Source organism: Lycium ferocissimum, chromosome 12, assembly GCF_029784015.1.
Source record: "Lycium ferocissimum isolate CSIRO_LF1 chromosome 12, AGI_CSIRO_Lferr_CH_V1, whole genome shotgun sequence".
NCBI classification, from domain to species: Eukaryota; Viridiplantae; Streptophyta; class Magnoliopsida; order Solanales; family Solanaceae; genus Lycium; species Lycium ferocissimum.
Genome location: NC_081353.1, coordinates 41482160 through 41508266, shown reverse-complemented (window position 1 = coordinate 41508266; position 26107 = coordinate 41482160). Strand labels below are relative to the sequence as shown.

The 26107-nt window shown below is 35.5% G+C and overlaps 3 protein-coding genes and 1 pseudogene across 8 annotated transcripts; 2 read left to right on the top strand and 2 right to left on the bottom strand.

The window, feature by feature from the left end:
* The first annotated feature begins 825 nt into the window (after positions 1–825).
* Positions 826–1932, top strand: LOC132039870 (uncharacterized). Of its 2 annotated transcripts, none has more exons than XM_059430415.1 (2): positions 826–1228; positions 1327–1932. In XM_059430415.1, the coding sequence occupies exons 1-2, from the start codon at positions 1064–1066 to the stop codon at positions 1777–1779; spliced, it is 618 nt and encodes a 205-aa protein (XP_059286398.1). In that variant the 5' UTR covers positions 826–1063; the 3' UTR covers positions 1780–1932. The 2 variants fall into 2 exon arrangements, with proteins under 2 accessions (XP_059286398.1, XP_059286397.1); XM_059430414.1 differs by having other exon boundaries at positions 1324–1932.
* A 131-nt stretch (positions 1933–2063) lies between these two features.
* On the bottom strand, positions 2064–8006 carry LOC132039869 (succinate dehydrogenase subunit 5, mitochondrial-like). Of its 4 annotated transcripts, XR_009410506.1 has the most exons (5): positions 7740–8005; positions 3588–3898; positions 3322–3507; positions 2336–2497; positions 2064–2279 (listed from the first exon to the last, which is right to left on the bottom strand). XR_009410506.1 is itself a non-coding variant. In XM_059430411.1 (4 exons), exons 1-4 carry the CDS (start codon positions 7888–7890, stop codon positions 2441–2443), a joined length of 705 nt encoding a protein of 234 aa, XP_059286394.1. In that variant the 5' UTR covers positions 7891–8005; the 3' UTR covers positions 2318–2440. The 4 variants fall into 4 exon arrangements, 3 of the variants coding, with proteins under 3 accessions (XP_059286394.1, XP_059286395.1, XP_059286396.1); XM_059430411.1 differs by lacking the exon at positions 2064–2279 and having other exon boundaries at positions 2318–2497; XM_059430412.1 differs by lacking the exons at positions 2064–2279; positions 7740–8005 and adding an exon at positions 7031–7160 and having other exon boundaries at positions 2318–2497.
* Positions 8007–9345: 1339 nt separating this feature from the next.
* LOC132039643 (probable carboxylesterase 2) lies at positions 9346–10469 on the bottom strand (annotated as a pseudogene).
* A 10253-nt stretch (positions 10470–20722) lies between these two features.
* On the top strand, positions 20723–24997 carry LOC132039873 (uncharacterized). 2 transcript variants are annotated; one of them, XM_059430420.1, is made up of 6 exons: positions 20723–21145; positions 21260–21492; positions 21705–21963; positions 22801–22980; positions 23526–23681; positions 24382–24541. In XM_059430420.1, the coding sequence occupies exons 1-6, from the start codon at positions 21116–21118 to the stop codon at positions 24403–24405; spliced, it is 882 nt and encodes a 293-aa protein (XP_059286403.1). In that variant the 5' UTR covers positions 20723–21115; the 3' UTR covers positions 24406–24541. The 2 variants fall into 2 exon arrangements, with proteins under 2 accessions (XP_059286403.1, XP_059286402.1); XM_059430419.1 differs by having other exon boundaries at positions 20733–21145; positions 24399–24997.
* The last annotated feature ends 1110 nt before the right edge of the window (positions 24998–26107 follow it).

Here is a 26107-nt window from a genome sequence, read left to right as displayed (position 1 = left end):
TAACGTCATCCAACTTTCTAGTAATTTGCGGAGGTTAAGAGTCGATTAGGTTTAGCCTCCTTTCAAATAGCGAGTCTCGGAACTTTTTAACCATCATCCAATATAATAGACCAGCTAAACAAGCTAAACATAATTGGCTTGGTCAACCTTTACCGGACTGACTATCTAATACTTAGCAAGCTCATCAATCAACGTTCTTTAGCTTTTTCCAAGATTTGGGCCGAACTATTTGGCAAATTTGCACGTGCAGCGTTACACACTCCTTCGCCACTTTATTTTCTACTATAAAATCTCCATTTTCCCAACTGAAAAATGTCCAGCATATCGGTGGAAAAAACTTAAATAGTAGTGTTTTCACACAGAAAAAGTAGAAAGTTTCTCAGCATTTCAGTGGGAACCTGTTTCCCACCATGCGTTTTCCCAGTGGGCTGGTTCGATGGGAATGAGGTGGCAAATCATGTTTTATAGCACAAATTGCCTATTGAATGTCGGTGGGAAAAACATCTTTTTCTAGTAGTGATCCTCGAGCTCTCTCTTAGGCGGAAAAATTTCAAGTGGGCGTTCATGGAAATAACATATTGACTTTAAGATCCATGTCAACGAGTACTTTCAGCAAACCAACATTTTTGTAAAGCTGCATGTGTAGACATGTCTAGTTATCAAAGGTAAAGGATAATTCTCTTGTACCCTATTCCAGTCAAGAAATATGCATGGACCTGCAAGTGGTCATTATTTGGTAAAATGTCCTCTTTTCCCCCCTTAACTTTAGGATGAAGTGAAAGCAATTCACCACAAATTTAGCATCTTGCCCATGACTATATGCAATAAGAAATTCAGAAGTCCAATGCTTTAGCTTCAGAAAATACCTTGCAGGTTCCTTTACTGAAGTCTTCACCTTGAAAGATTAAAACCTCAGATTTTCAAAAAAGAAGACCACTTTCAAGCAGGAATTTCAAATGGGAAATCCGATGATAGATGAGTTAGATGCCTAACAAAGAATCTGTTCTATTTGCAGCATCTTTTCACCTACAATTCTCATCAAGAATTTCCAGCTTGTATAAACATGGGCTTCTGTCATAATCAAGAGTCTACAAATCATTCTAAGAGATTCAAATTCCTTGTCTCAACCCTGAAGAATGCTTTTGCCAACTGCTATTCTTTTCGGAAAAGAAGACAATCATGTCCAGAAAAAGATGATCCGATTTACTATTATGATGACGAAGATGAAGTACTCATTTAAAGCCATGTAATTCTTCCAAGTTCAATGATATTAACTGCTGATTTGCTCATATTTTTCTGAAAACTGTTTCGCGGTTTTATCAGCAGGCATTTATATCAGTAGTGATAAGTCAATACATGGAGTTGAAATGCAGAAGAAAGACAACCATCACAACTGACAAGTTTACCTGGGCTTTTTCTCCAACAACAGGAGATTTATTCATCTCTGCAAAACTAAGACAAAAGAAGGAGGAAAATGAAGATCAAGAAAAGGAAGAAAGGGAAGACTTCTACTCTGTCGCTAGTCGTCTTTCTCCCTGCTCAAGTGCTACAAGTTTTGAGGATTTTGTCACAGCTAAGACGATCTTTTCAAGTTCTTCAAGCTTAGACAGGATTGACTTCCAAGGTCCCTGGAGGCATTCTGTTATCCAAGAATTATCTCACTGTGAAGGATGGCCATTTGGTCTATACCGAAAATCCTTGTTACTTCCACCTTTGCCAAAATCACCATCTGATTCTTGGTCATGGAGTAAGAGTGCTAGAATGGTTAAGATGCAATGATAGCTGGCATTTTAAATCAATTCCCCGAAGCAATTTTACTGTTTCCATGGAGAAAGGATATTGATCTTACGTTTATTTATGCACTATGTTCTTTAATAATGGCTACTATCTTTGCATGATTCACAAAGCTTTCTTTTTTATATAATTTGCAGGTTCAAAAGTTTTTTTTCACTGGTCCCTTTTCTTATCTCTCACTTTTCGCAACAGGCATACTTAGAATCATTATCCACACTAGTTTCAATTAAAGATCTTCACATTCAGTTTGTTCAATTGAACACAAAAAAGAGATAAAAGTGAACTGGCTCCCACAGAGTGCCCTGTGCAATAACCAATCAATAAAAAATTAAAACAGTGAACCTGATTCATCAGTCAACCCTATCTTTCTAAATACTCAGGAAACTATCTTCTTGAAGAAATTATTAGGATCAGTATCAACTGACTATTGCTGTTATGACATTATCAAACTTGCGAAAGAACAGTGCAACTTAACGGATCACATTATAAAACCTGTATTAAAGAACCTTTTCTCTTCCAGGAAAACTTAACGGATCACATTGCTAGCAACCTGTTTTATCTAAGACTACCTTTTCTCTTCCAGGAAAATCTTACACAAGTGACATAAAGGCGAAAACACTTCTGAGACTCTGTCATCACTGAAGGCTTATGCTCTTTGCTCAACATAGGAACCAGCTAGTCCCGAAGTTCCGAGAACTGTAACCTGGAGTGAGAAAGGTAGAAATCACTCCGAGAAACAAATAATGATAAAAAGTAATTTCTTCAGGAGATCCCTTTTTCTTTTTTGATAAGGCAAAATTTTAATAATAAAGTACCAAGATGGTACAAACCAATATAGGACAAAACAAAACTCCCAAATCAACAAAGCTACCCTCCCAGCAGATACAAGAATCCAGAGATTGATCCATATTCTCTATAGTGCTACTGTTACATCAAAAATACAGGAGATCCCATAACAATGTCAATTGTATTTTATAGAAACTTTCTCATTAGTGGTACTCGATGAAGTATGATGGAAGTTTGTATTTGAAACACTTCATGCAAGCAAGTAGCAAATCACAATTTACAACCAAATGGTTTATTTGCTTTAGAGTGGTAGATTTTGGTCAGGGAAGTGCAGAAGTAGTTAGAATAGTGAAGTGCAACACAATTCTGGAACATTTTGAAACATGTATGGTCAGTGGACTAATTTCCCAGAAGAAACTGAACCCCACTCTATCAAAATATATTCGTAAGTCAGCAGAGGTTTCTAAACTAAATTTTGGATAGTAACCTTATACGCAGAAGAATAATCTGAAGGCACAATGGATGAAACACAAAAGCTAACACTGTATAAAAATTGGACTCTTAATTATTGAAACAAATCCAAAAGGAAAATAAAAAGGATTACTTGACCACAACTTTAGAAGAATTATTTGACTGTCTTAAATTACTTAGGTGTCCCTTCCCCCTTGCTTGGACAAAGTCATAACCTATTCATATAAAACTGAAATATGCGGAACCGACTTGCTGAAAAGTAGATCGTACCTTTCCCCATTCAGAATCAAGGCCACTGCATCTCATCTTCAGGTGTATCATCTTTGTCCCGAGTTCCATCTCAACTTTCTTCTTCAAGTATCCCTCTTCTGACCCAAAAGCATTCAAGTAGGTGGTGTAACGTTGAAAGATTGTTTGGAATGCATCAGAGAATTCTTTTGACATAGGCTTCACATTCTGCAGCAATATAAATAATCGAATGGTTAAGAACTCGAGAAAATGCAAACGAAGTCCGGAGTTTCATAAACTCCTCTTACCTCACCACTTAAACCGATCGCATCATCAATCTCCATTTTCAGAGATGTGAGAATCCCTGTGAAGTCCTCTACTGCCTCTGCTGCACGGAAAACATTAATCAAAGCTTCCTGACCAGCCTTGTCATCAGTAGTTTTAGTCAATGCATGCTCTGCATCACCAACAACTGCATTTGGAAGCTCATCCCAGCTTGCAGCCATTAAGTCCTTAAAAGCTCGTTTGACCTCTGGATCTTTTATGTCAGGCATGTGGGTCAAATCCACACAAAAAGAACGTGTGCTTCCTATTGCCGTTGTCAAAGGATGTTGCAATTCTAGAGTGTAGCAAAATCTATTTAGTTTCAAATTAGTGAAGTAAGATCCAGAAAATTATAAACACTACCTCACATGTAATCATCAAGCTGCATCGTGATTTGCACATCTAAACTTTGTATTACGCTTTTGAAACACTTAAGGAAAAGCAAGCATTGAGGACCATCCTACCCAGTTAAATCCTACTCCCTCCGGCCTCCACCACATTATGCGACACACTTCGCACTATGCGGGTCAAACTGACTAATTCCGGTGTGAATTTAAACATAGAATCCAACATTACCAGTTTCAAAAAAAAAAAAATTGAACATAGAATCTTCATTTTTTTTTTTTTTTAAATAAAATTTACATATTTATAAACTACATAAAAAGTACTATAAGTTAGAATAGTTAACAATTAAATGGTTAAAGAAAAACTCATTTGACTCTCCAAATAGTAATAATGTCACATAAGGTGGAACAAAGGGAGTCAATGAGGTTGTGGTGACCCTCAATATCTCTCACACACCCACAGTTATCACTCACACACCCATTGAGATAACAATTCACAAGGTGACTGAGCTAAACATTTACAGAAACCATACTCAAGCCTATCAAGAGTTCAAGACTTTGGCGTTTGGTCCATAGAAAAATTCATTTGCGGATTTTTTTTTCTGCAATAGGACGTTTGCCATAAGAATTCAGAGAGACAATGAAGTTGTATTCCGGAATTCCAAAAACTCCAAAAACTTGTTTTTCAAAAATTTTCAATCACTTTTTTACATTTATATTTCAAAACACAAAAAAATGATGAATTCTAAAATTAACCAGCGCTACAAAAGTTAACATGAAAAAATTCCAAAAAAAGTTTTTTTTTGGTTTCTATGGACAAACTCAACCTAAGTATTTGTGGTGGGTCATGCTCAGAAAAACATTTGCGGTTTCTGCAATAGGACAATGCCATGCTTAGAGAAATATTTGCGGCAGAAACTAGTAAAAACTACTGTCAAAATTATATAAGCTCAATCAGGATTTGTACTTGGGAAGAATATGCGTGCTACAATCAGAAATTAGGGAGCAGAAGCACAAAACCACAAAAGAGAAATGATGAATTCCTAAACTTAACCAGCGCTATTAAAGTTAACATGAAAGGAATTGGGATAAAGTTGTACTCTAAAGTTGCAACTCGCACCTTGCATCATTTAGGCGCAACGACCTCCCTTCATTCCCCTCATCTACATTCCCCTCTCCCACTATTCATGGGCCTACTGCGCACCCCAAAATTAAGAAAATTTAAACATAATGAGAATATCTTAACATCTAATCTAAGTGAAAACAAGAGCCAACAAATGATGGAGAACTAAAATTCCTTTTTCATATTCCCGAGCAAACATATGAGTAATGTGTCTCATAGCAAGAAAAAACTAATAATCAGTAAAATCAGACTTCAGATCCTTTATATTACGATCAAATCATAAGCACTGCACCATAATCTCGTAGGAAATCCCTTCCAATCAAATATCATATTGAAAATTAACCACCAATTCAATTTCTTCAATCATCCAATTGTGGTTCAATCCTAAACTAGTTGGCGTTTCCTATAAGAACTATAGTTTGACAATTTTATGCTGCCCTGAAAGGCTGAAACCTAAAACAACCCTACTTCTTATATGAGCTTGAAACCTACTATACTTTGTGAAACTCAAATAGAGAGACAAAGATCCAACTTCTGACTGCAACTACTATCCCTTAATCTAAAACAAGTTGGGGGTTGGCTATATGAATCCTAAATATCCGTTCTGCTCCTTTTGGACCAGCCTTAAATTTCTTACAGTAAAAACAATGCTATTTATTACTACAAACTAGTTAGAGTTTACTATATCAATCATTTTCGAATATTACTTGCCGCCCTCCTTTTTTTTTTTTTTTTTTTTTTTTACTGATAATCGTGGTGTCCGGGCTTAGCTTGCTTGCACCTTGACTAATTCCACGGGGTACCTGCTACCTACCACCAGCATAGGTATCAAGTAACTCTATCCACCAAAGATTTGACGGATGGAAACAAATCACCTAATAATTTTTGTATCAGCTGGGATTCAAACCTGAGACCCCGTGGTTCTCAACCCACTTCATTGACCACTAGGCCACACTCTTGGGGTTATGGACCATCTTTTTATATACACTTAACAAGCAAATTGTTGAAGTGAATCGTACCAGTCTCCAAAAGGGGATATAGATCATCTTTGTACCTGCTGTTTTATTTCCCATTATTTCTTCACATAAGTAGACAATGATTCAACTTCTAAGAACAACAACATCCATTTGGAGTTTTGGACTATGTCTCAATCTCAAACAAGTCGCGATCATCTATACCAATCATTAACAACATCCATTTCAGCTATAAATTCAACTTTTCACAATAAAAAGATCAAAAAGCCTAGACATTTCCAATTTGAGAGGAACAAAAATACAATATTTAAATTGGGTATATCCAAGACCATGGCATATAAGCAGATATTGAAGTACATATACGAAAAAAGAGATTAAACTGCTAGTACTACGAAAAGGGGTTCTAGGAGAAGCTGAAAAATACAGGGATGCTAACAACAACATCAAATTGGACCGTGTCTCTATCTCAAACGACTCGCGATCAGCTATACAAATCCTCAACATCCATTTGGACTATAAATACATTCAACTTCTCACAATAAATAGATCGAAAAAGGCCTAGAGACTACCATTTTGAGCAGAATAAATCAATAAAAATAGGATCTTTAAATTGGGTATGTACAAGAACATCCATTTGGACTATAAATTCAACTTCTCCCAATAAAAAGATTAAAAATCCTAGACATTTTCAATTTGAGCAGAACAAAAATAGGATCTTTAAATTCGGTATATACAAGAACATGAGAATGCAAGCAGATATTGAAGTACATATACATGAAAAAGAGATGAAAATCCTAGTACCACGAAAATACAACAACAACAACAACACACTGTAATCCTATACCTTACCCCTACCTTTGTGGGGGTAGGGAGGCTGTTTCCGATAGACCCTCAGCTTGAGAGAAAAATAAAATGATTTGAAACATGAGAATATAAGCCGACATTAAAGTAGATATATATGAAAAAGAGATGTAAAATGTTAGTACCACGAAAAGGGGTTCTAGGAGAAGCTGAAAAATACGGGGATGCTAACAACAACATCAAATTGGACTGTGTCTCTATCTCAAACAACTCGCGATCAGCTATACAAATCCTCAACATCCATTTGGACTATAAATAAATTCAACTTCTCACAATAAAAAGATAAAAAAAAAAAGACGTTGACACTAGCATTTTGAGCAGAATAAATCAATAAAAATAGGATCTTTAAATTGGGTATGTACAAGAACATCCATTTGGACTGTAAATTCAACTTCTCACAATAAATAGATCAAAAAAGGCCTAGACACTACCAATTTGAGCAGAATAAATCAATAAAAATATGATCTTTTTAATTGGTTATGTCCAAGAACATGGGAATATAAGCAGATATTGAAATACATTAAAAACAGATGAAAATGTTAGTACCACGAAAAGGGTTTCTAAGAGAAGCTGAAAAATACAACAACAACAACACACTCAGTGTAATCCCACAAGTGAGGTATGAGAAGGTTAGGATATACGCAGACCTTACCCCTACCTCTTTGTGGGGGCTAGGGAGGCCGTTTCCGATAGACCCTCAACTCGAGAGAAAAAAATGATTTGAAGCTGAAAAATAGGATCTTTTTAATTAGGGTATGTTCAAGAACATGGGAATATAAGCAGACATTAAATTAAAGTAGATATACATGAAAAAGAGATGTAAAATGTTAGTACCACGAAAAGGGGTTGTAGGAGTAGCTGAAAAAATGTTAGCTGAGAAATGAAGTTGGCGATGTGAGTTTGAGGCAGCAGGAAACTTGAAAGCTGAAGAGGATCTGCGACATACAGAACGATACACTGATTTTAGCACTACCACTTTCTGCATTTTTACCAAACTTTCTTCTTTGCTTTCCTTTCTTTGTTTCACTGCTACAATTTTTTGATAACCAGATTGAAAATTTCCGAGTTCCAATGACCTAACAAAACGAACTAGTATATTAATTATTAAAACTATTCTTCACTATTTCAATTATTATACTTATTATGTGTTATACTTTCTTTTTAATTTGTTTTAAAAAGAATACTCTGTTTGTTTCATATTAGTTGTCCTGTTTCGCTTTTCGAGAGTCAAGTTGAACAATTTGACAAGTTAAATTGGATTAAATTAAATGAATATTTTAAAAATATAATTTAGATATTTAAAAACTACACGAAAAGTATTAAAAATTGTAATTTTTCTCATATCAATATGTTGAAAAAATAGATCTCAAAATGTTGGTCAAAGTTTATATAATTTGACTTTTAACAAAAGGAAGGTGGACAAGTAATATGGGATAGAGGGAGTATTAATTTCTATATTTAGTAATTATTTAATTCCAATATTTCAGATTGACATATTCAGGTCACAAAATTCAAAAGACATTTTGGTAAACTACATACATTTTTAGTTAGCTAAGATCACAAGATTTAAAAGTCTTACTTTTTTTATTTACGTGTTAAATCAATTTAAGATACATAAATTGGAATGGAAGGAGTAACGAGCTAAAAATCTCATTCGTACAATTTGATAAAAAGCGCCACTACTAAGAATTACAATTACTATCAAGAAACAATTACTACGATTTGTAAGTATTAGTATTTTTCCTGTAACCTTAAATATGTAAAATTTGCTTAACAAAATAATAAAATGGACATTTGAATTCACATTAGAAATTAAATGTATTGAGCTATTGATGACTCTTTATGATGAATATGCTAAGATACTGAGAGTGAAAAGCGTTCATTGTGTAATGGATAAGATAGAGGTTTTCTGGGTCGTTGATATAGGTCAAATCCTATTTTAATACTCGTGCAAGTTCTAGTTAATATCTGAAAGAAATCACTAGCCTTAGTTTACAAGGAAGCTTTGTCTTACTTAGAAAAGGTCCTGTAGTATCTGCCTACGACAATTACTGAAGCTTTTCAGATCGAAAACATGTTTGACATCACAACCGAGCTCAAAACCCTTTTGTTACAAACTTAAAATCTAGAAAAAGCACTATCATTTGGAATTGGGAAATTTGTATGCTATTAGAGATGTCCTACTAAACAACTTTTTGGTTCTACTAAGTGTATAACCAACAAATTTGAATTTCTGATAACTGCTTAAGATTTTTGTGTAAGCACTAAATTAATACTTTAGCCTAGCATTATTGTACGATTTTAAAATACCCTACTGTAACATGTCAATAACTTCTTTTTCAGTTTTGAATTGGTTACATTTTGATGTAGTAAATAAAATATTGAATGCAATTAGTAAAAAATAAGATTGTCTTGAAATAATACAAAAGTATTTTTCTAATCAAGCATAAACTAGAGAATATTACATAAATTATTAAAGACATTATACTTCTGAGATCCAATGAAAAAAAGCCTAATACATCTAGAGAAAATGAGGCATTTCCCTGTTGAAGAAATAAGCCAAATCCTTAATCAAATCTTGAGCCTTTTGACAGTTCAAATCATTCAAATGAAATACATGGTCCTCCTCTTGTGTTTCTCGGATCTCAACCACACCCATCCACCCGCTCCGGCCCAATGCATGATAATAGGCCCACCCTCTATCCTTCAAAATATCTTTTTCCGCCACACAAATCAAGACTCTCCGACATCCTAGGCTCATTAAACCTGGTGCACCTTCCGCCACAGGGTTAACCCTCGGGTCATTATTATCCGGACTCGAGGGACACACGAATGGCCACATTCGATCCAAGTGCACCTTCTTATCCAGGTACAAACTCTCCGACCCGATTGGATCCGACCCCCAAAAATACGGGTGGATTAAAGCAACACCAAGAATATCAACCATAAGCCCCGGCTCAACACTTCCCGCAGCCATAGCCGCATTATGCGCTATGTTAGCGCCCGCGCTATCGCCAGAGAGAAAACACGCGCAAAAAATTCGCTTGTTCATTCAGCCACGGCTCGGGGCCGTCGCCATTACAATGGGAAAATACCCATTGTAGTGCTTGCCATGAATCTTCATATGCAATAGGAACAGGATATTCAGGGGGTCTTCTATAATGAACCGAAACCACGATAACTCGCGATTCGGACACAAGGGCATTGAGGTAATTATGATAGTGTGACGAAGATGGAGTGAACATACAAAATCCTCCACCATGGAAATAAATAACAAGTGGAAATTTTTCATTTTCAGAGTTATTGGAAATTTTTGGAAGATAAATACGAACATACACTTCTGAATCAGGGACTATATTTGAAATGTCTTTTGATGTAACTCCAGTTGGAGAATCAGTACCTGCAGGAATTTCATCAGTGCCCAAAAGTCTCTCAACGTGACCATTTTTGTAAACTCTAAGATATGGTAGGAACTCGTAATCAAGCTCTGAATTGCTTCTAGCCATTTAATTTTTAGCCTCAAATCTTGTTTACGTAGTTGAATTATTCTTTGAAGTATATGTATGTATATTATGTTTGAAATCATTATCATGTAAAAGTAGTGTACCATAGGAACGTTTAAAATTGTGATTGCTACTGAACATTTATCTCCACAAGTTGTGGTGCATTATGTTTGTACGTAGATAAGGTGAGATTTGGTTTATTGTCTGCTTTTGAATCGTTGAAAGTGCTTTCTAGGTTTGGAAAAAATAATACTCCTTAGTTCGTTAAAAAAAATGATAATTATCTAAATTTTGAAGTTAACTTGTTTTGCTTAAGAACGGGTTTTCATAGTCACACATATATTATTATGGCATATTCAAAATTACAAGTTCTAAAAGTTTTATAACCACCTATAGCCATTTCTTGAGCCACTATTTAAGTTTTAATTAGTGTTTGCCAATTATTGATGTTTTAAATGTATTCAAGGGTGTATGTAGCATTATAGGTGGGGGTTCAATTGAACCCTAACTTTCTACGCGGAGCATAAATTTATGTTTAAAAATTTATTAAAATTGCAATAATTAGTAGACATGAATTCATAAATTTTAAAATAAAATGGGTTCAACGCTAAGATCTCAAAAGGTTGAACCCACAAAGTTAAAATTCTGAATCCGCCTCTGAATGCATTACCTGCTTCTCTTCTTCTTTTTCTTCTCGCTCACTGCCTACTTCTCTTCTTCTCCTCCTTCCCACATCTTATTCTTAATATCCACACGTTAACGAGGATTTTTATTTTGTAATCAAGCATGGTCTCAACTCTCAATCATATAAGCTTTATGAATTTATTCTTACAAGAATTGAAGTTTAATTACACAAAGTCTTGAAGTTTGAAATATGGAATTCAAACTAAATGACACATTTTAATGAACATGTACATCGTTTTATTCATCCAAAGCCTATTTAGTTCTCGTAGTTACTTTACTATATTTTTTTTCCCCCTTTCTGTAAGAAAGCTACATCAAATTAGTGAATACTACTGAATTTTGAACTACATACATAGTCGAACTTAAAAACATTATAATATCCATGAAGTTTGAACGGGAAAAAACTAAACTTCAGGATAACAATTAACTCAAACCCTGAAAGTTTGAATTAAAAAACGAACTCCACAACACGCCGTGCTAAAATTTTGAATTGAGAATTTAAGGAAACAATATTCTGAATTTTTGAACTGAAAAATCAAATTATATCCTTAAGTTTTCAATTGAAAATTAAAATTGAACTTCAGGATATAATATCCAAAAAATTTGAACTGAAAAACTGAAATTTGAGGAAATGGAAAATTGTCCACTCTTTAAATTATGACTAAACATTAACAAAGTCGTTGTAGTATAGTGGTGAGTACTCACACATCAGGAAAGCATCTTAGCAGCCTCTCTAATGGACTACCCAACTTTAACTCGCTTACGTTTTGCGATTCTAATTTTACGCTTGTAATTCTCTCCCCCATTTTCCTTTCCCCTACTCCTTATGTAATGAAAAAGCAAAAAAACATTAAATAATTTGTAAACGTTGACCAAGACTTCAACATCGAATCCTAAAAGTAAGCTATATACGTGATGCCATTTTCTACCTCCAAATCTTATGAAGAACAATAATTCGGTATGAAAATCAATGTATTTTTCACAATTCTTGACTTTTTTCCACTTGACATGTTCTTTTCACATTGTGTGTCTCAACTCCCCCATTTTTGTGGATGACAGCATGAACATGAGCACTCGTTTATCAATAAAAATTTGTGTGGTATATTTTCTCTTCTTTTCTTTTTTTGGCTTTTAAATTAATCTCGTAATGTCTATGTCACCGACAGCTCTATTCTTTTATTTTTATATGACATTCTTCCTTTTAAAGTCTAATTTAAAATAAAATGACACATTTCATATTTCAAAATAATTTAATTAATTTTAATCTTTTTATTTTACCCTTAAACACATATTTTTATAGCTACCTACAAAAATATCATAATATGTTTAGAGGAACCTAGGCCTCATTTGTTTGCACTTAATGGCAGTCTGAATCTGAATGGTTCAGACCTTAGGTCATTAAGTGCACTTGTTTACATTAAGATCTAAACGCTTATTTGGTTTGAATAGGTCGACAAAGTCTTAATATCATTAAGAGGTATTTTGTATGGATAATTTTTACTACCAGCTCCACCCCCTTCGCACCACCCACCCCAACCCTCCATTAGCCACCCCCACCACCCATCTCCCAACCCTAACCCCCTTTCCCTACTCATCACCACCCCAACTCCCTCACCCCCACTTACCCAACACTACCCACCTTACCCCCACCCCACAAGCAAGCAACCAACCACCATCCACCCCAACCCTACCCCTCTCCCCCACTCACCACCACCAACTCCATCCAATCCGTAACATCCCGTAAATCCGAGATAGGCGCGAATGTAAGAACTAGTATAAAGGTGATATTTTAGCTATACGAATCCATTCTAGATGAACTTGGGTGATAAAATGCTTTGAAGTCAAACCAAAAAGTGAAGTTCTTAAGGCCTTCTAAATTGCCTCAAGTCCGAGATCGTTCGTACTTATGACCATTTTTGCGTATTTGCGTTAGTAATTTGAGAAAACTCAAAACATGAAAGTCTGTAGGCCTTTGAAATACCTTTCCAACCCTATATTATGCAGCTCAAATAGATATGTGTGCTATAAGTTAGTGACCATTTTATCGGACGTCGTACTGCGCAGTGCCTCTTCGTGCGCGATCGCGCACTGTCGAGGCGTGAGCATCGCCTTCGCCGCGTGATCACCGCGCGAAGTGGGCCTCCACGTGCGGCCGCGCACCGAACACGACCTCGTTAAAAGCCCAACTTCGTTATATTCATTCCCACTTCGTTTTAAACCATTTTTTCTAAAGAAAAGAAACCTAAAGAAGTCTCTCAAGCCCTAAGGACGAAGTTCTTCTCCTCCAAACCATTTCAAGACATTAAGGTAAGCGTATTCTAAGCCTTCTAAGTCAATTCCAACGTACGTTCATGATCATTAAGCAAGAATTCATCATTCTTAACATAGGGTTTTCAAGAAAACCCATCTCAAGGTTCAAGAATTCAAGATTTTGGAAATCTTCTTCAAAGCTCAAGTCTTTAATTCAAGTTTTTTGAGAGACTAAGGTATGTAGAGTTACTATCTACGTGCGGGAACATCATTGTTCTTCCCCACGCCTCATAATCCATAAATTATGATTCTTTACGAAAGCTAGGGGTTTCTATACCACGTTCATGATAACCCTAGGTCCATGTCCATGATTATATTATGTATGAATTGTTATAATTCCATCATTGAGTTCTTAATATTTCTTTATGATTATTAAGAACTCGTCCGTAATCCATGAAAAACCCATATGTCTCATTCCATGGTTCATGCATGTTAGTTTATGATATATTATGCTATTTTCAAGAAAATACTATACATATTTTACAAGTTCACGCAAGCAAGCTATAATTTATGATATCCATGTACAAGCAAGTTATATTCATGAAAACCACAAGCAAGTGCCACTTATTTTACATGTTCATGTTTTGGGAGTTGCTTTAATTAATGAGGAGGGCTTTCGTATAGCCCGAAACTACGTAGCCACCGTAGACGAGGATCGCTTTCACCCATGTCCCGACGATCTCTCATAATGATCGGATCCTTTCATATTTTATTAAATCTCATGTTCCCTGGCAAGGATCGAGTGTTCTCGTCGGGCGTGACGAATATGCACTGTATCATGGATCGGTTATAAGTTATTACTCTCCCTACTTATGATATTTTTACCATGTTATATATATGTATGTATTCATGTTCATGACAGGTTTCGCTCACTTTCATTTATCATTATTATTTTATGTCCATGTTATTTCATTCGCCTGCTTTACATACCAAGACATTCAAAGTGTTGACGCCCCTTTCTATTGCTCCTGGGGCCCGTATTTCATGACGTAGGTACCGATTTACAAGACGACGTACGTGCTCGAGAGGACAAAGACACTTGTATTAGCTTATCGCGAGCCCCATCTCATTCGGGGTTTAGTCAACTCTTTTGTTTTATAATTAGTTATGCATCTAAGGTACGCCGGGGCCTTGTCCCAAGAAGTTGTGTTTTCCTACGTACTTGTCACGACCCAACCCCATAGGCCGTGACTAGTGCCCGAGCTGGGCACCCAAACACATTCACTAACCAGAATCGCATACAGATAACTTGTACATATACAAATATCGACGCCGTCTCAAACTCGTCGCAAGTACTAATATATATCACGAAGCGCAAAGAAGGCTATCATATGGCGCAACGTCCCAAAATATATACAAACGCAAGCCGACAAGGTCGCCACATAACGGGACCGCCCAAAACATATACCATACGAACACAACCGAACAAAAGTATTCACAACCCACATATATGTCCGCGCACTTAAACAAAAACAATCATATGACGGATAGGCCCCCGCCGTTCCCCGAATAAATATATACATATGCAAAGAAGAGTATATACCAAAATATAGGCTCCAACAAAGTGAGCACTCCAAAAAGCAGTATTACGTGTCCTAGGTCGGCGGATCACCGAAACGGGCGTTCGTATCGCGGGTACGAAACGCAACTCCGAAGAAAAAGTGGGTCGCAAGACGGAATATGTACCGAGTATGCAAAGCAAGAAATACAGAAATTTAATCATAATCGAAATGTATATTACGTAAAATAAATACAATATCCGTAATACCAAAATGTTTACTTTTAAAACACATATCATGCATGTGGTTTCCGTGAAATATGGTCGCCCACCCGTTATTGGCGCCATAACACATCATATTCCAGAAGACTTCATATCTCCGAAACCCGACACATCACATAACACATCATAACGCCATAACACATCATAACGCCATAATATAAATGGAACCCGGCCCTATAGCGAGGACTCGGCGAACCATAACACATCATACTCCGAATATAAAGATAGTGCACACGAAACATAACCGGCCCGGACTCGCGAAAGATACAACAGATGCACGAGCGTAGTCGCGAGTAACCATATGCATAAAAATCATCATTGCGTACTCAATAAATAAGTAAGTAATAAACACTCGGGGTCAGATATAGGTTGTATCAAGCTTTGTCACAAAGTCATTGGAACTATACAAAGAAGGGTCGCGGGACCCACGGACGAGCATCAACCCAATCCGAGCCCGCCTATGGAAGATATAGTCATTATACGCTACAGAATCTCCTACGAGCTTATCGAGGCGATCCGGTTTCGTTTCTACGAAAGTTACGGCCATTATTAGCCGTAGAATCCTTTAAAGACAAAATCTTTACGCAATATTTGAAATCCAATCTTACCAAAGACATAGAGAGACCATAATATTACTACATTAAGAATGCCGACGTTAAGAGGTGAATAAGAATCGTAGACATGTCGATCGTAAGAGTGGAGTTTCTCGAGGCTCGTGTCATAGCCTATTTACAACTAAGACATGCCAAAAGAAAGAAAGGTTAGGCTTTACATACCTCGTCCGCTCTCAAAGCTAATCCAAACCTACGTCTCGACTCCCCAAGATCTACAACAACATCATCGATACCAAACATTAGCTATAGGCATTTAGACTTCAATTCCAAACTAGCACTTAATTCTACGTAAATTGCGCAAAGATTTTTAAATTCAACACCCCGAGAATTCAACTCGGCCAAATCATCAACAACAATACCAACAACCACATTTACAACATCAATAATCAATTCAAAACGCATTCTAACGTTAGTAACTCTTTTCTACATAATTCAACAACATTCCAATATATTCAATTAACCACATATAATCAAACTAACACCAATGCTCACACGTTCAATTACTAATCCGAAACCATTCAAACAATATTCAAGAACACTTTAAACAACCCACACAATATTCAAGACAACCCAACCAACACTCCAATTCACCCGAAAACCACCCCAACCCGAGAACAACACAACAACACATTCCTCTCTCCCAAATTCATGAATTACACCAACAATCCACACTTTAACAATGTCATTCTCTTAAATATAAAAACTACACTACAACCACGTTAACTCCCAAATCAGCCCACAACAATTACAACTTCAACTGGATCATTAAACTCTCATTATCAACATGGAATCCATAACAACAACAACCAAAACACTAAACAAAAATTAATTCATTCCTTGCCATACAAAATGACCCATATTCGGCCACCATCACCACACACATATATCATGATTCTCATCCATTTCAACACACTACAACAACCAAACATGCTAAATAGAATTAATTCATCACTCCTACACAACAAACACCTACACGGCTACAAGCCATGCACACGGCTCAACTTCAACATGCCATATTTCATGAGTTTCATCCATTTCTACATACTACAACATACACAAACCATTCATAACACATGAAAAAGAGAATTAAACCTTACCTTTCCTTCTTAACTTCACAACTTGGCTAGGTTTGTTCGCAAGTTAATGAAGGTTTCGATTGTTCCAACAACTACACCACGTTAATAAGTGGCCTTCTACTTGGTTGAATTGCTAGAAGAAAATAAATTTTTGATCAAGACTTCATGACCTTGTTCGGCTATGGCTACATTTCGAATGCCTTCAACTTTTTTTTTTCTCCAAGGTTCTCCAAAGTTCTGTCAAGATTTAAAAATATGACCACTTAGTCATCTTTTAATTTCATATATTAGCCAACCATGTGGACCTTGGCCCACACCCCATATGGCCGGCCACATGGCCCTTGTGTTTCATGAATTGCTAACTTTTCTAAATTCACTTTTAACCCCAAATTTTTCCTTAATATTTCCATGCCAATAAAATCATACACAACTTATGCTTAAAAACAAATAAAAGTCTATACCTCGTATCCCGAATAGTCTTGTCTTTAACTTATCAGCTGTTAACCCGATTGTCCTAATGTAAAATACCGGATATAACAAGACTCATGATGATGTGTTTCATAGACTAGACAAGTTTCGGGGCTTATGTTATGTCGTACTTTTGAGTCGTATAATGTATTTTGGCTCATTCATGTTATTTCCGCACTCATGTTTAAACAAGTTTTTTTATTAAGTATTATGACTTATTACGTTTATAAAGGTTCATCATGCCTTCACGTTATATTCCGCCATGTTATGCCTCATGATGATTCAAGAAGCCATGTGGTTCGCTCGGTCACAGCTAAGTGCACCGAGTGCCGTGCTCACTCTTACGGTTCTGTGGCGTGACACTAACGCCCACCTACCCATCACTACCCCCCCAACCCCGACCCCATTCACCACCCCTACCCCCTCCCACCCACCTACCCTAACCCCCAACCACCCCCACCGCACCACCACCACCCACCCCCACCTATCAAACCCCCCACCCCACCCCCCAAAAACCCCATCCACCACAACTACAAACATCTCCATCATTACTATCAAACATAAATGATTCATTTTTTTATCAAATAATATTTTTATTTTATTAAATTTGTATTTATTTTCTAATATTTAGTTACTTTTTTATTTGAATTGTATATTTATTATGTTTAAATAAATACATTATGCACATTCGGATGTTGAAGAACAAACAATCTTAATCACTCAGTGTTCAGATCTAGAGACAACATCTTAATCATTCAAATGTACATTTAGATTCAGACGTTTTTTAATCTTTTAATGAAAAAAACAAATTTTCTAAAGGCAAGAGGTAATATTTAGAGGAACATTTCTTGCATAAATAATTCCTTACATGTTTAGTTTAATTCCTTAAATACATAAAGGAACATCTAGTAACTAAATTACTCCCTTCATATTGAGTCACTGTTAAGAGTCTTAAGACACTCTAATTAAACTCGTTTTATTACAAAACTGGTAAGTAACTAAACCGATCCAAAAATTGAATTCATCATCAACAATTTTTCAATTTTATGAAATTTTAAGAACAAACTTATATTTTAAATTTTATCTTATATATTCCATTTTTAGTACAAAAAATCAAATATTCGTATATTTTTATATAATTAACCTCTATATTACAAACTTTGCATAACTTGTTTCTTAATCAAATGACCCTTTATTAAGAGTTTTTTTTCCCACTCAGTGCCCGTATTGGAATCCGATTATATTCGAATTTGCATCGCATAGGATTCATCCGGAAGAAGTCCTCTCTACCAAGGATTTTTCATACCTAGGGCTCAATTATTAATAATTAAAAAGTCACATACTCTGACCATCGATCTGTGGGTGAAGAATTATGCTAAACTCAACTTGAGAACCCAATACTTTTGGCACAAAATGCTTAAAAAGAGTCGTAAATTGTGTCCTTATGTCCTATATGATCACTACTAATTAAAAAACAGTAATTAACGATTGACAAATGATACAGCTAAATAGTAAAACTCGTTGCTAATTCTATTTAGCGATAGATTATTAAAAAAATTATGTTAATTATGAATAATTTAGCAAAGGAGTAATGATAAAGTTTGTAACTAATTTCAATATTTTCTTACGGAAAAAGGGCCTAAAATGCCCTTGAACTATGGAATTTGGTACAAAAATGCCTTCCGTTTACCTTTGGGCTCTAAAATGCCCCTGTCGTCAACCTATTAGGCCTAAATTGCCCTTATTTTAATGGTAGGGGTATTTTTGGCCCAATAGATGGACCGAGAGTAATATTGTACCATATCCCATAGTTCAGGGGCATTTTAAGCCTGTTTTCCGAAAAAAAATTAATTTTTTTATTTATTACGTGGCACGTTTTAATTGATTAGTTTTAAAATTAGCCTAAACTAATTATATCCCAACACAAATTCCGGATCCACTTAACCTGCCCCGACTTAAAATGGTGACTATAGCAACGTCCGTCCCTGCCGATGAGCCACCGTTAATCTTCACCGTCCTTTCCTCTATTGAAACAACCCAAAACCTCCATCAAAACCACCACCGTAACACCGCTCATCCAAATGGCCCATCGAGCCACCACAACCAAAAATGTCCAAAACCATCGCTCATCCTATATCAATTTTTCATTCTTGCCTGGTGGTTTAGGTGGATATGATCAAGTTTTGTGTTAAGTTTAAAAATTTAGTTAAGTTTATGTTTATTAAATAAGCTATTAAATTCACCTCTAAAATCTTCTTTGTTCACCATCTAGAAGCGTTGATTAACCCTAGAGAATAACTAACCAATTAAAAGTGTTTATTTATTTATTTTCGTCTTCCGTCCATCCACGCCCAAAACGCCCTTGATATAAAATGAGTTTTTCTTGAAATTTCCTTTTTTGTTTTTTTTAATGAATTCTAAAACGTCTAAAATTACCTAAAAAATTGGTACAATCACCATTTTAAAGCCTCGATATGCTTAAGTTAGGTGATCCTAATTTGTGTTGGGATACAATTAGTTTAGTTTAATTTTAAGACTAACCAATTAAAACGTGTCAAGTAATAAATAAATAAAATTATTTTTTTTGGGAAAACTGTTTCTTTCTTTTGGGGTGGTCTAAAATGCTACGTAATCTATGGAATTCACCAAAATTTTAAAAACAGTGCAGTAGTTTTGCCCTCCGTCCATCTATTGGGCCTTATTTTAAAGATATATAATGCCCCTACGCCGTTAAAAAAAATAAGGGCAATTTAGTCCCAATAGGTTGACGACAAAGGCACTTTAGAGTGCCTTTTAGTTGAGAACGCATCCGAAGTGATTTAAAAGACGCCCCATAATCAAATCTCATACCAAAGGCATTTTAAGCCCCCCCGCCTCCCAATCACCCTATTTTTTTTTTAATAGTGAATAAAAATGAATACTCCAAATTCATGGCACGGACTGTTTATTTTTGCCCAACAGACCTCGCAAATCTGTTACTTGGTTACGCCATTATCGCACTTAAATTTTGTTTATTTTGGCCCAACAGACCTCGCAAATCTGTTACTTGGTTACGCCATTATCGCACTTAAACGTTAGTTACACTATTGAAAAGCAATCAGTCCTAGTATTTTTATTTTTTGTTTGAAATAGTAAGAATATAATCTGTTACTTGGTTACGCCATTATCGCACATAGACGTTAGTGTACCATTGAAAAGCAATCATTCCTGGTATTGTTATTTTTTGTTTGAAACTAGTAATAATATAATCAATTATTTGCCTCAACTTTATGTCTTTTGACACATTTCTTAGGATAGCTATCATAACCGACAAGACTTTCGTTGTCACCTTTGAAAAAAGGGTGACAAATACCAACCTGGAAAAACGAAAAGAATTCCCTCCAAAAAAAAAAAAAAAAAAAATATTTTTGATCATTGGGAAGAACAAAAAAATGGAGAGATTAAAAAAAAACATGGGTGAGACAAGATTAAGATTCCATATTATAGAATTCATATAATTATATTTGGACTTGATCTTATGAGTTGACATCTGTACAAACATTAAAGTTTTCACTGTCTCCCATTATTATTTATAGTACTCTATAGTACCTTATTACATAAGTTGAATTTTAATTTCAAGATTTCAATTGAAGTTGAATCTTTCCAAGTTCAGACCATTTCTTTCTCCTTATTTTCCTCTAAAACTCTACAAGGTAGATGACCAATATTCAAACTAACAACACTGCAAAACCCAAAACTTTTTTAAATTCTCTCTTCTCTTTTTCCTCTGCTTTGTATGGATAGTCTCAAATTATGCAAACCCCAGGTTAGTTTGCCTTTTTTATTCATTCAAGTTGTTTTCATCTATTTGGTTCTTTGATCCAATTTAGTGCAGAAATAACTTGTGGATGATTCTTTTTTTTTTTTTTTTTTTTTACAGGACTTATTTGTCATAAAGTCACCTAAGCAATCTTTGAGATTGGTCCTCTTAGTATTTGCAGTGGTTTGTGGAATTTACATCTTGTCAATGTGCATAAACCAAACAAGTAATTATCTTTCACAAGCTAGATCACTAAGCATCCATGTGATTAACAGACATAATTGTCATTATCCTATTTTTCAAGAAGAAGACATCCATTACTTGCATTTCCCGAAGCCTCAAACTTTTAGCAGGTAGCTGCAAATATACATATACATATATCCTCCTTATGGTTTTAGCCTATGTTGCTCTGACTCTTCAAAATATCGACCTGCCAGTGTTGGATTTTGGAGGATCCCACACGAGTGCGACAACAATTTTGGAGGGTCCGAACGACATAGTCTTTTTAGTAAAAACTTAGATATTGAATAGAATTACGTGACATGATTTTTTGATTGAATTGCAGGGAGGAATGTGCTTGCAATCCTGTTCGATTTTTCGCGATTTTGTCTATGCAGAGATCAGGAAGTGGATGGTTTGAGACATTGTTAAATAGTCACATGAATGTGAGTTCTCATGGAGAACTTTTTGGTGCTAAGTCAAGGAGGACTAATGCTACAATAATATTGGATATTATGGATAAAGTCTTTAATCTTGATTGGGTTAGCAGCTCATCCAAAAATGAGTGTTCAGCTGCAATTGGATTTAAGTGGATGCTTAATCAGGTAAGTAATAGTACTATTTCAAATCTGTGCATCAGTTGAACTTGGTTTCTGCCAAACATAAATACCTTAATGTTGCATAAAGTCTTTCATTTCTTGATGATGGTCTTTTTTACAGAGATAGTTTGTGCGTACCTTGACTATTTCACCATCAATACGTGGACCGAATATATTACTCTATCCGCCAAAGCCTGGGCAGATTGAAAAAACTCACCTAGCTAGCGTTTTTTGTTTCTGCTGAGATTTCAGCCTTCTTATTCTATGATTTTCATCCATTTCATTAACCATTGATATAACGACTTGATCATTAGTTTCACAAATTTCGCCGATAAACCTCTATGTTAGTGGTAGTTAGTTCATTGGAGATGCATTAGTTGATAATTTTCACCATCTTTGTCCATGAAAGCTTGGACATATGTGAAAGAATCACCCAGCTAGCGTTTTTGGTCTCTGCTGAGATTTCAACCCTCGTGTCGTATGATTTTCATCAACTTCATTATCGTTAGACATAAGGACATCATTAGTTTCGCAAAACACACCGATAAACCTTGTGTAAGTGGTATTTAATTTCTTCATTAGAGATGCATTAATTGATAATTTACACCTTCCTAGCTCACCAAAGCAAAATATCACCTAGCTAACGTTTTTTGTCTCTGCTGAGATCTCAGCCCCTCCAATACTACGATTTTCATCCATCATTAACCGTTAGATATAACTATATGATTAGTTCCACATATCACCCATAAACCCTGTTTAGTGGTATTTTGTTAATTAGAGATGCGCTAGTCGATATTTTTCAAGATTGCTAGGTTTTTCTCAACTTTTTAATGTAACTTGTAGGGAGCTTTGGAGTATCATGAGGAGATTGTGGATTACTTCAACCGAAGAGGTGTCTCTACAATATTTCTATTCAGAAGAAATCTACTACGCAGACTCATCTCTCTACTTGCTAATTCCTATGACAAGGATGTTAAACCACTGAATGGAACACACAAATCTCATACCCATTCTCCATATGAGGTCCTTCCTTCCCCTCGTTTTGCCGCTCAATGGCTATGTTGCTCGGGCTCTTCAAAAATACCATTGGTTGTGTGTCGGATCCTCCAAAAGCTATGCATTTTTTTAGGGTCCGACACGGGTGCGGCAACATTTTTGGAGGGTCCAAGCAACATAGCTCAATGGTGTGTTTGGTACGACAGAAGGAAATATTTTTCAATAAGAAGTCATTTTCTAATGTTCAATTATTCTCCTTACATCTATCTTGAATTGTAATTTCATCTTAGTTCCAATTAACGTTTGGACATTATTAATCTTTAGTACTCAAAAGGTTCATGAAAGCGCTCCCTGAGTTGCTAATATTAGCATTGGTTTCAAATATTTATTTTTGCTGGAGAAAAATTTTCACTCGCCAATCGAACACCAAAAAACATTTTTCAAGATTATGTTTTTTTCATAAAAGCATTTTCGAGGAAAATACTTTTCATGACAAAAATTCCGTAAACAACACTGTGTCTTTTGAATGCAGTTCCTCATGTCATTAATTTGATGACTTAAACCTATTTCAGGCTGAAGTATTGGCAAAATACAAGCCAGTGGTGAATATGTCATTACTAATACCAAATTTGAGGCATGCTCAGAGGAAGGCTGCTAGAGCTATGGAATACTTTAAGAGCACGCGACACATTCTTCTTTACTATGAAGACGTTGTCCAAAATCGAACTGTAAGGCCGCCTTAATATTCCTTTTGTTTCAATTTATATGACATTATTATTACTTGGAGGGTCAAACAGTTTCTTATGTTAATTATTCTATAAGTTCTCCACTTTATACTACTTCTTGTTTAGTTTCTAGGGAAAAGCCACAAATGCCCCATATTAAGGGAAATAGAATAAATGTGTCCTCCGTATGAATTTGGTCTCAACTATGCCCTTATTGCTAGCGGATGACTCATATTTGTCCCTCCACTATGGGAAAAATAGAACAAGTTTGCCTTCCGTTAGAATTTAGTCCCAAATATGCCCTTTACTGTTAGTGGATCGACTCAATTAGCCCCTCAAATATGAGCCGGTCCACTAACGTTAACAACATATTTGGTACCAAATTCTAAGGGCAAATATGTTTTATTTCCCATAATTGAAGGGTATTTCGGACCTTTTCCCTATTTCCAGATGCTGTAAACTTTATTTCAAAAGGATTAAGGTATCGATGTCGAAATTAAGACCGAGAAGGCTTGACCGTTGTACTTGGTACCCCCTTCATTCTTTTTGAAACCGATGGAGTAGAATTTCCGGAAACTGTCTTAAACTTGATAGTTGATCCCAGCTTGTTTGAGATTGAAGCATAATTGATTGATCAGTTGTCTTACATGTGACCAATCATATATTTTTTTTATAATCATGATGACATAGCAGCAATGTTTAGTTTTGCTTTCTGTGCAGAAACTAGCTGATGTCCAAGAGTTTCTGGGGCTGCCTCAAAGAGAACTCAAAAGTGGTCAGGTTAAGATTCACAATGGTCCTCTGTCCCAACAAATAGAGAATTGGGATGATGTCCAAAAAAAGCTCCAGGGAACACCCTATGAGACATATCTTAAAGAAGACTAAATATACTACCATATACAGTAATATCAAATACAACACATTTGATAGAAAATTGGCTATAGACTGGCTGTGGAGATTCAGCGCGGTCAGAAATTAATACAGACACAAAGTGCTTCAACGGTTTTTGATCTCTTATGGACCGGACCTCTCAGTATAATTCAAACACATATGAAGTTCTGACTGTCTGTCGGAGGAAAAAGAAGAAACAGATCTCATGAGATTCCAAGAATTCCTACTCAATTCGATCTTGTAAATTAACACCCTCAATTATCAAATTTTGCGGAAGTCTTGTTTGTCACTTTGCTTATACGACATTTTTGTTTGTTGTCCCATACATCACTACATTTTTGTTTGTTGTCCCATACATCATATATGAGATATTTGAAAGTTCAATGAGGTACCAAGACCTCAAGAATCTGCAACAATTAGATATGGAATTATCTCTCTATTTACCTTTCTTGTTTCCTTTTAAGCTTATTCTGAATGGTTAGACCAAAACATTTAGGAGAAAATGCATGGCTTTTGATCATTGTAAAAATGAAGTTCTCTCTTTACTTTTGAGCAAGCAGTTAAGATACTCTGGGTTGAAATAAAATTAGCTCATTCATTCACCCAATGCGGAACTTTTAATACCCCTCCTGCAAGTTCAGAGTTAGACAACTGGAACATGAAAAACATAACCTGACAGGCCAACATTGGATAGACCAAGAACTAAGATGTCTCGAACTCGACCTTCTTCAAGTACTTTAAAAAAAATACCGGGATGCCAACAATAGACCAAGAACTAAGATGTCTCCGGCTCTGATACCAAGTAAAAAAAAAATAAAGGGATAACTACATGGCATAACTAACTCTAGTACATATTTAGATTTAGTAGCTATAGTTTAGATTAATTACATCCTATAACTAAAAAGTAATATGTTAAATATGTTGTAAAAATATATATATATATATATATATATATGAATGTATATATAGCCTTTAAGGTTTTAAAGCGTCTAAATAAGAATGAGTGCATTGTACATTTGGTGGCAAGGTACATGTACATTTGGTGGCATGTATGAAATGAAGAAAATGAAGCAACACAAGTTTGATTTTAATTCTTGTGTTGTCATTGATGACTTCATCAAGAGATTTACCATCTCTATAAATAGATGGTTACGTTCTCAATTTGTGAGATGAAGAAGAAGTGAAATATAATCTCTCCCTTCTTTCTACAAAGTTATTAGTTTGCCTCTCTTGTTTATTTCCAATTATATAATTTATAGCAGATTATATTACGAGACTCTCTAATTGCCTCAAGGAATTTTTGAAGGTTAAGGTACTATTTTTATTCTCTTCTATTTTGCCAGGCTAACCTTACAAAACTCGAGTTCGTTGCCACTTGATATTTCGTGCAAGAACTATCTATCATGGGTGCTAGATCTTTGAAATCCATCTGATGCTATGGGTCTTGGAGACACCATTAAAGAAAATAATAAACATCCAACCGAAAAAGCCAAGGCAATTTTTGCGTCATCATCTTTTGGGAAATTTAAATTTTAATA

Bases quoted from the DNA above. Each gene is read 5' to 3' on its own strand.
- LOC132039870 (XM_059430414.1), top strand. From the start codon at position 1,064: ATGGGCTTCTGTCATAATCAAGAGTCTACAAATCATTCTAAGAGATTC. The intron at 1,229-1,323 runs GTACTCATTTAA...CGGTTTTATCAG, and splicing joins ATTATGATGACGAAGATGAA to CAGGCATTTATATCAGTAGT.
- LOC132039873 (XM_059430419.1), top strand. From the start codon at position 21,116: ATGGATAGTCTCAAATTATGCAAACCCCAG. The intron at 21,964-22,800 runs GTAAGTAATAGT...TGTAACTTGTAG, and splicing joins TTAAGTGGATGCTTAATCAG to GGAGCTTTGGAGTATCATGA. The intron at 22,981-23,525 runs GTCCTTCCTTCC...AACCTATTTCAG, and splicing joins ATACCCATTCTCCATATGAG to GCTGAAGTATTGGCAAAATA.
- LOC132039869 (XM_059430411.1), bottom strand. From the start codon at position 7,890: ATGCAGAAAGTGGTAGTGCTAAAATCAGTGTATCGTTCTGTATGTCGC. The intron at 3,899-7,739 runs GTACTAACATTT...GCTACACTCTAG, and splicing joins TCCTACAACCCCTTTTCGTG to AATTGCAACATCCTTTGACA. The intron at 3,508-3,587 runs GTAAGAGGAGTT...ATATTGCTGCAG, and splicing joins CGATCGGTTTAAGTGGTGAG to AATGTGAAGCCTATGTCAAA.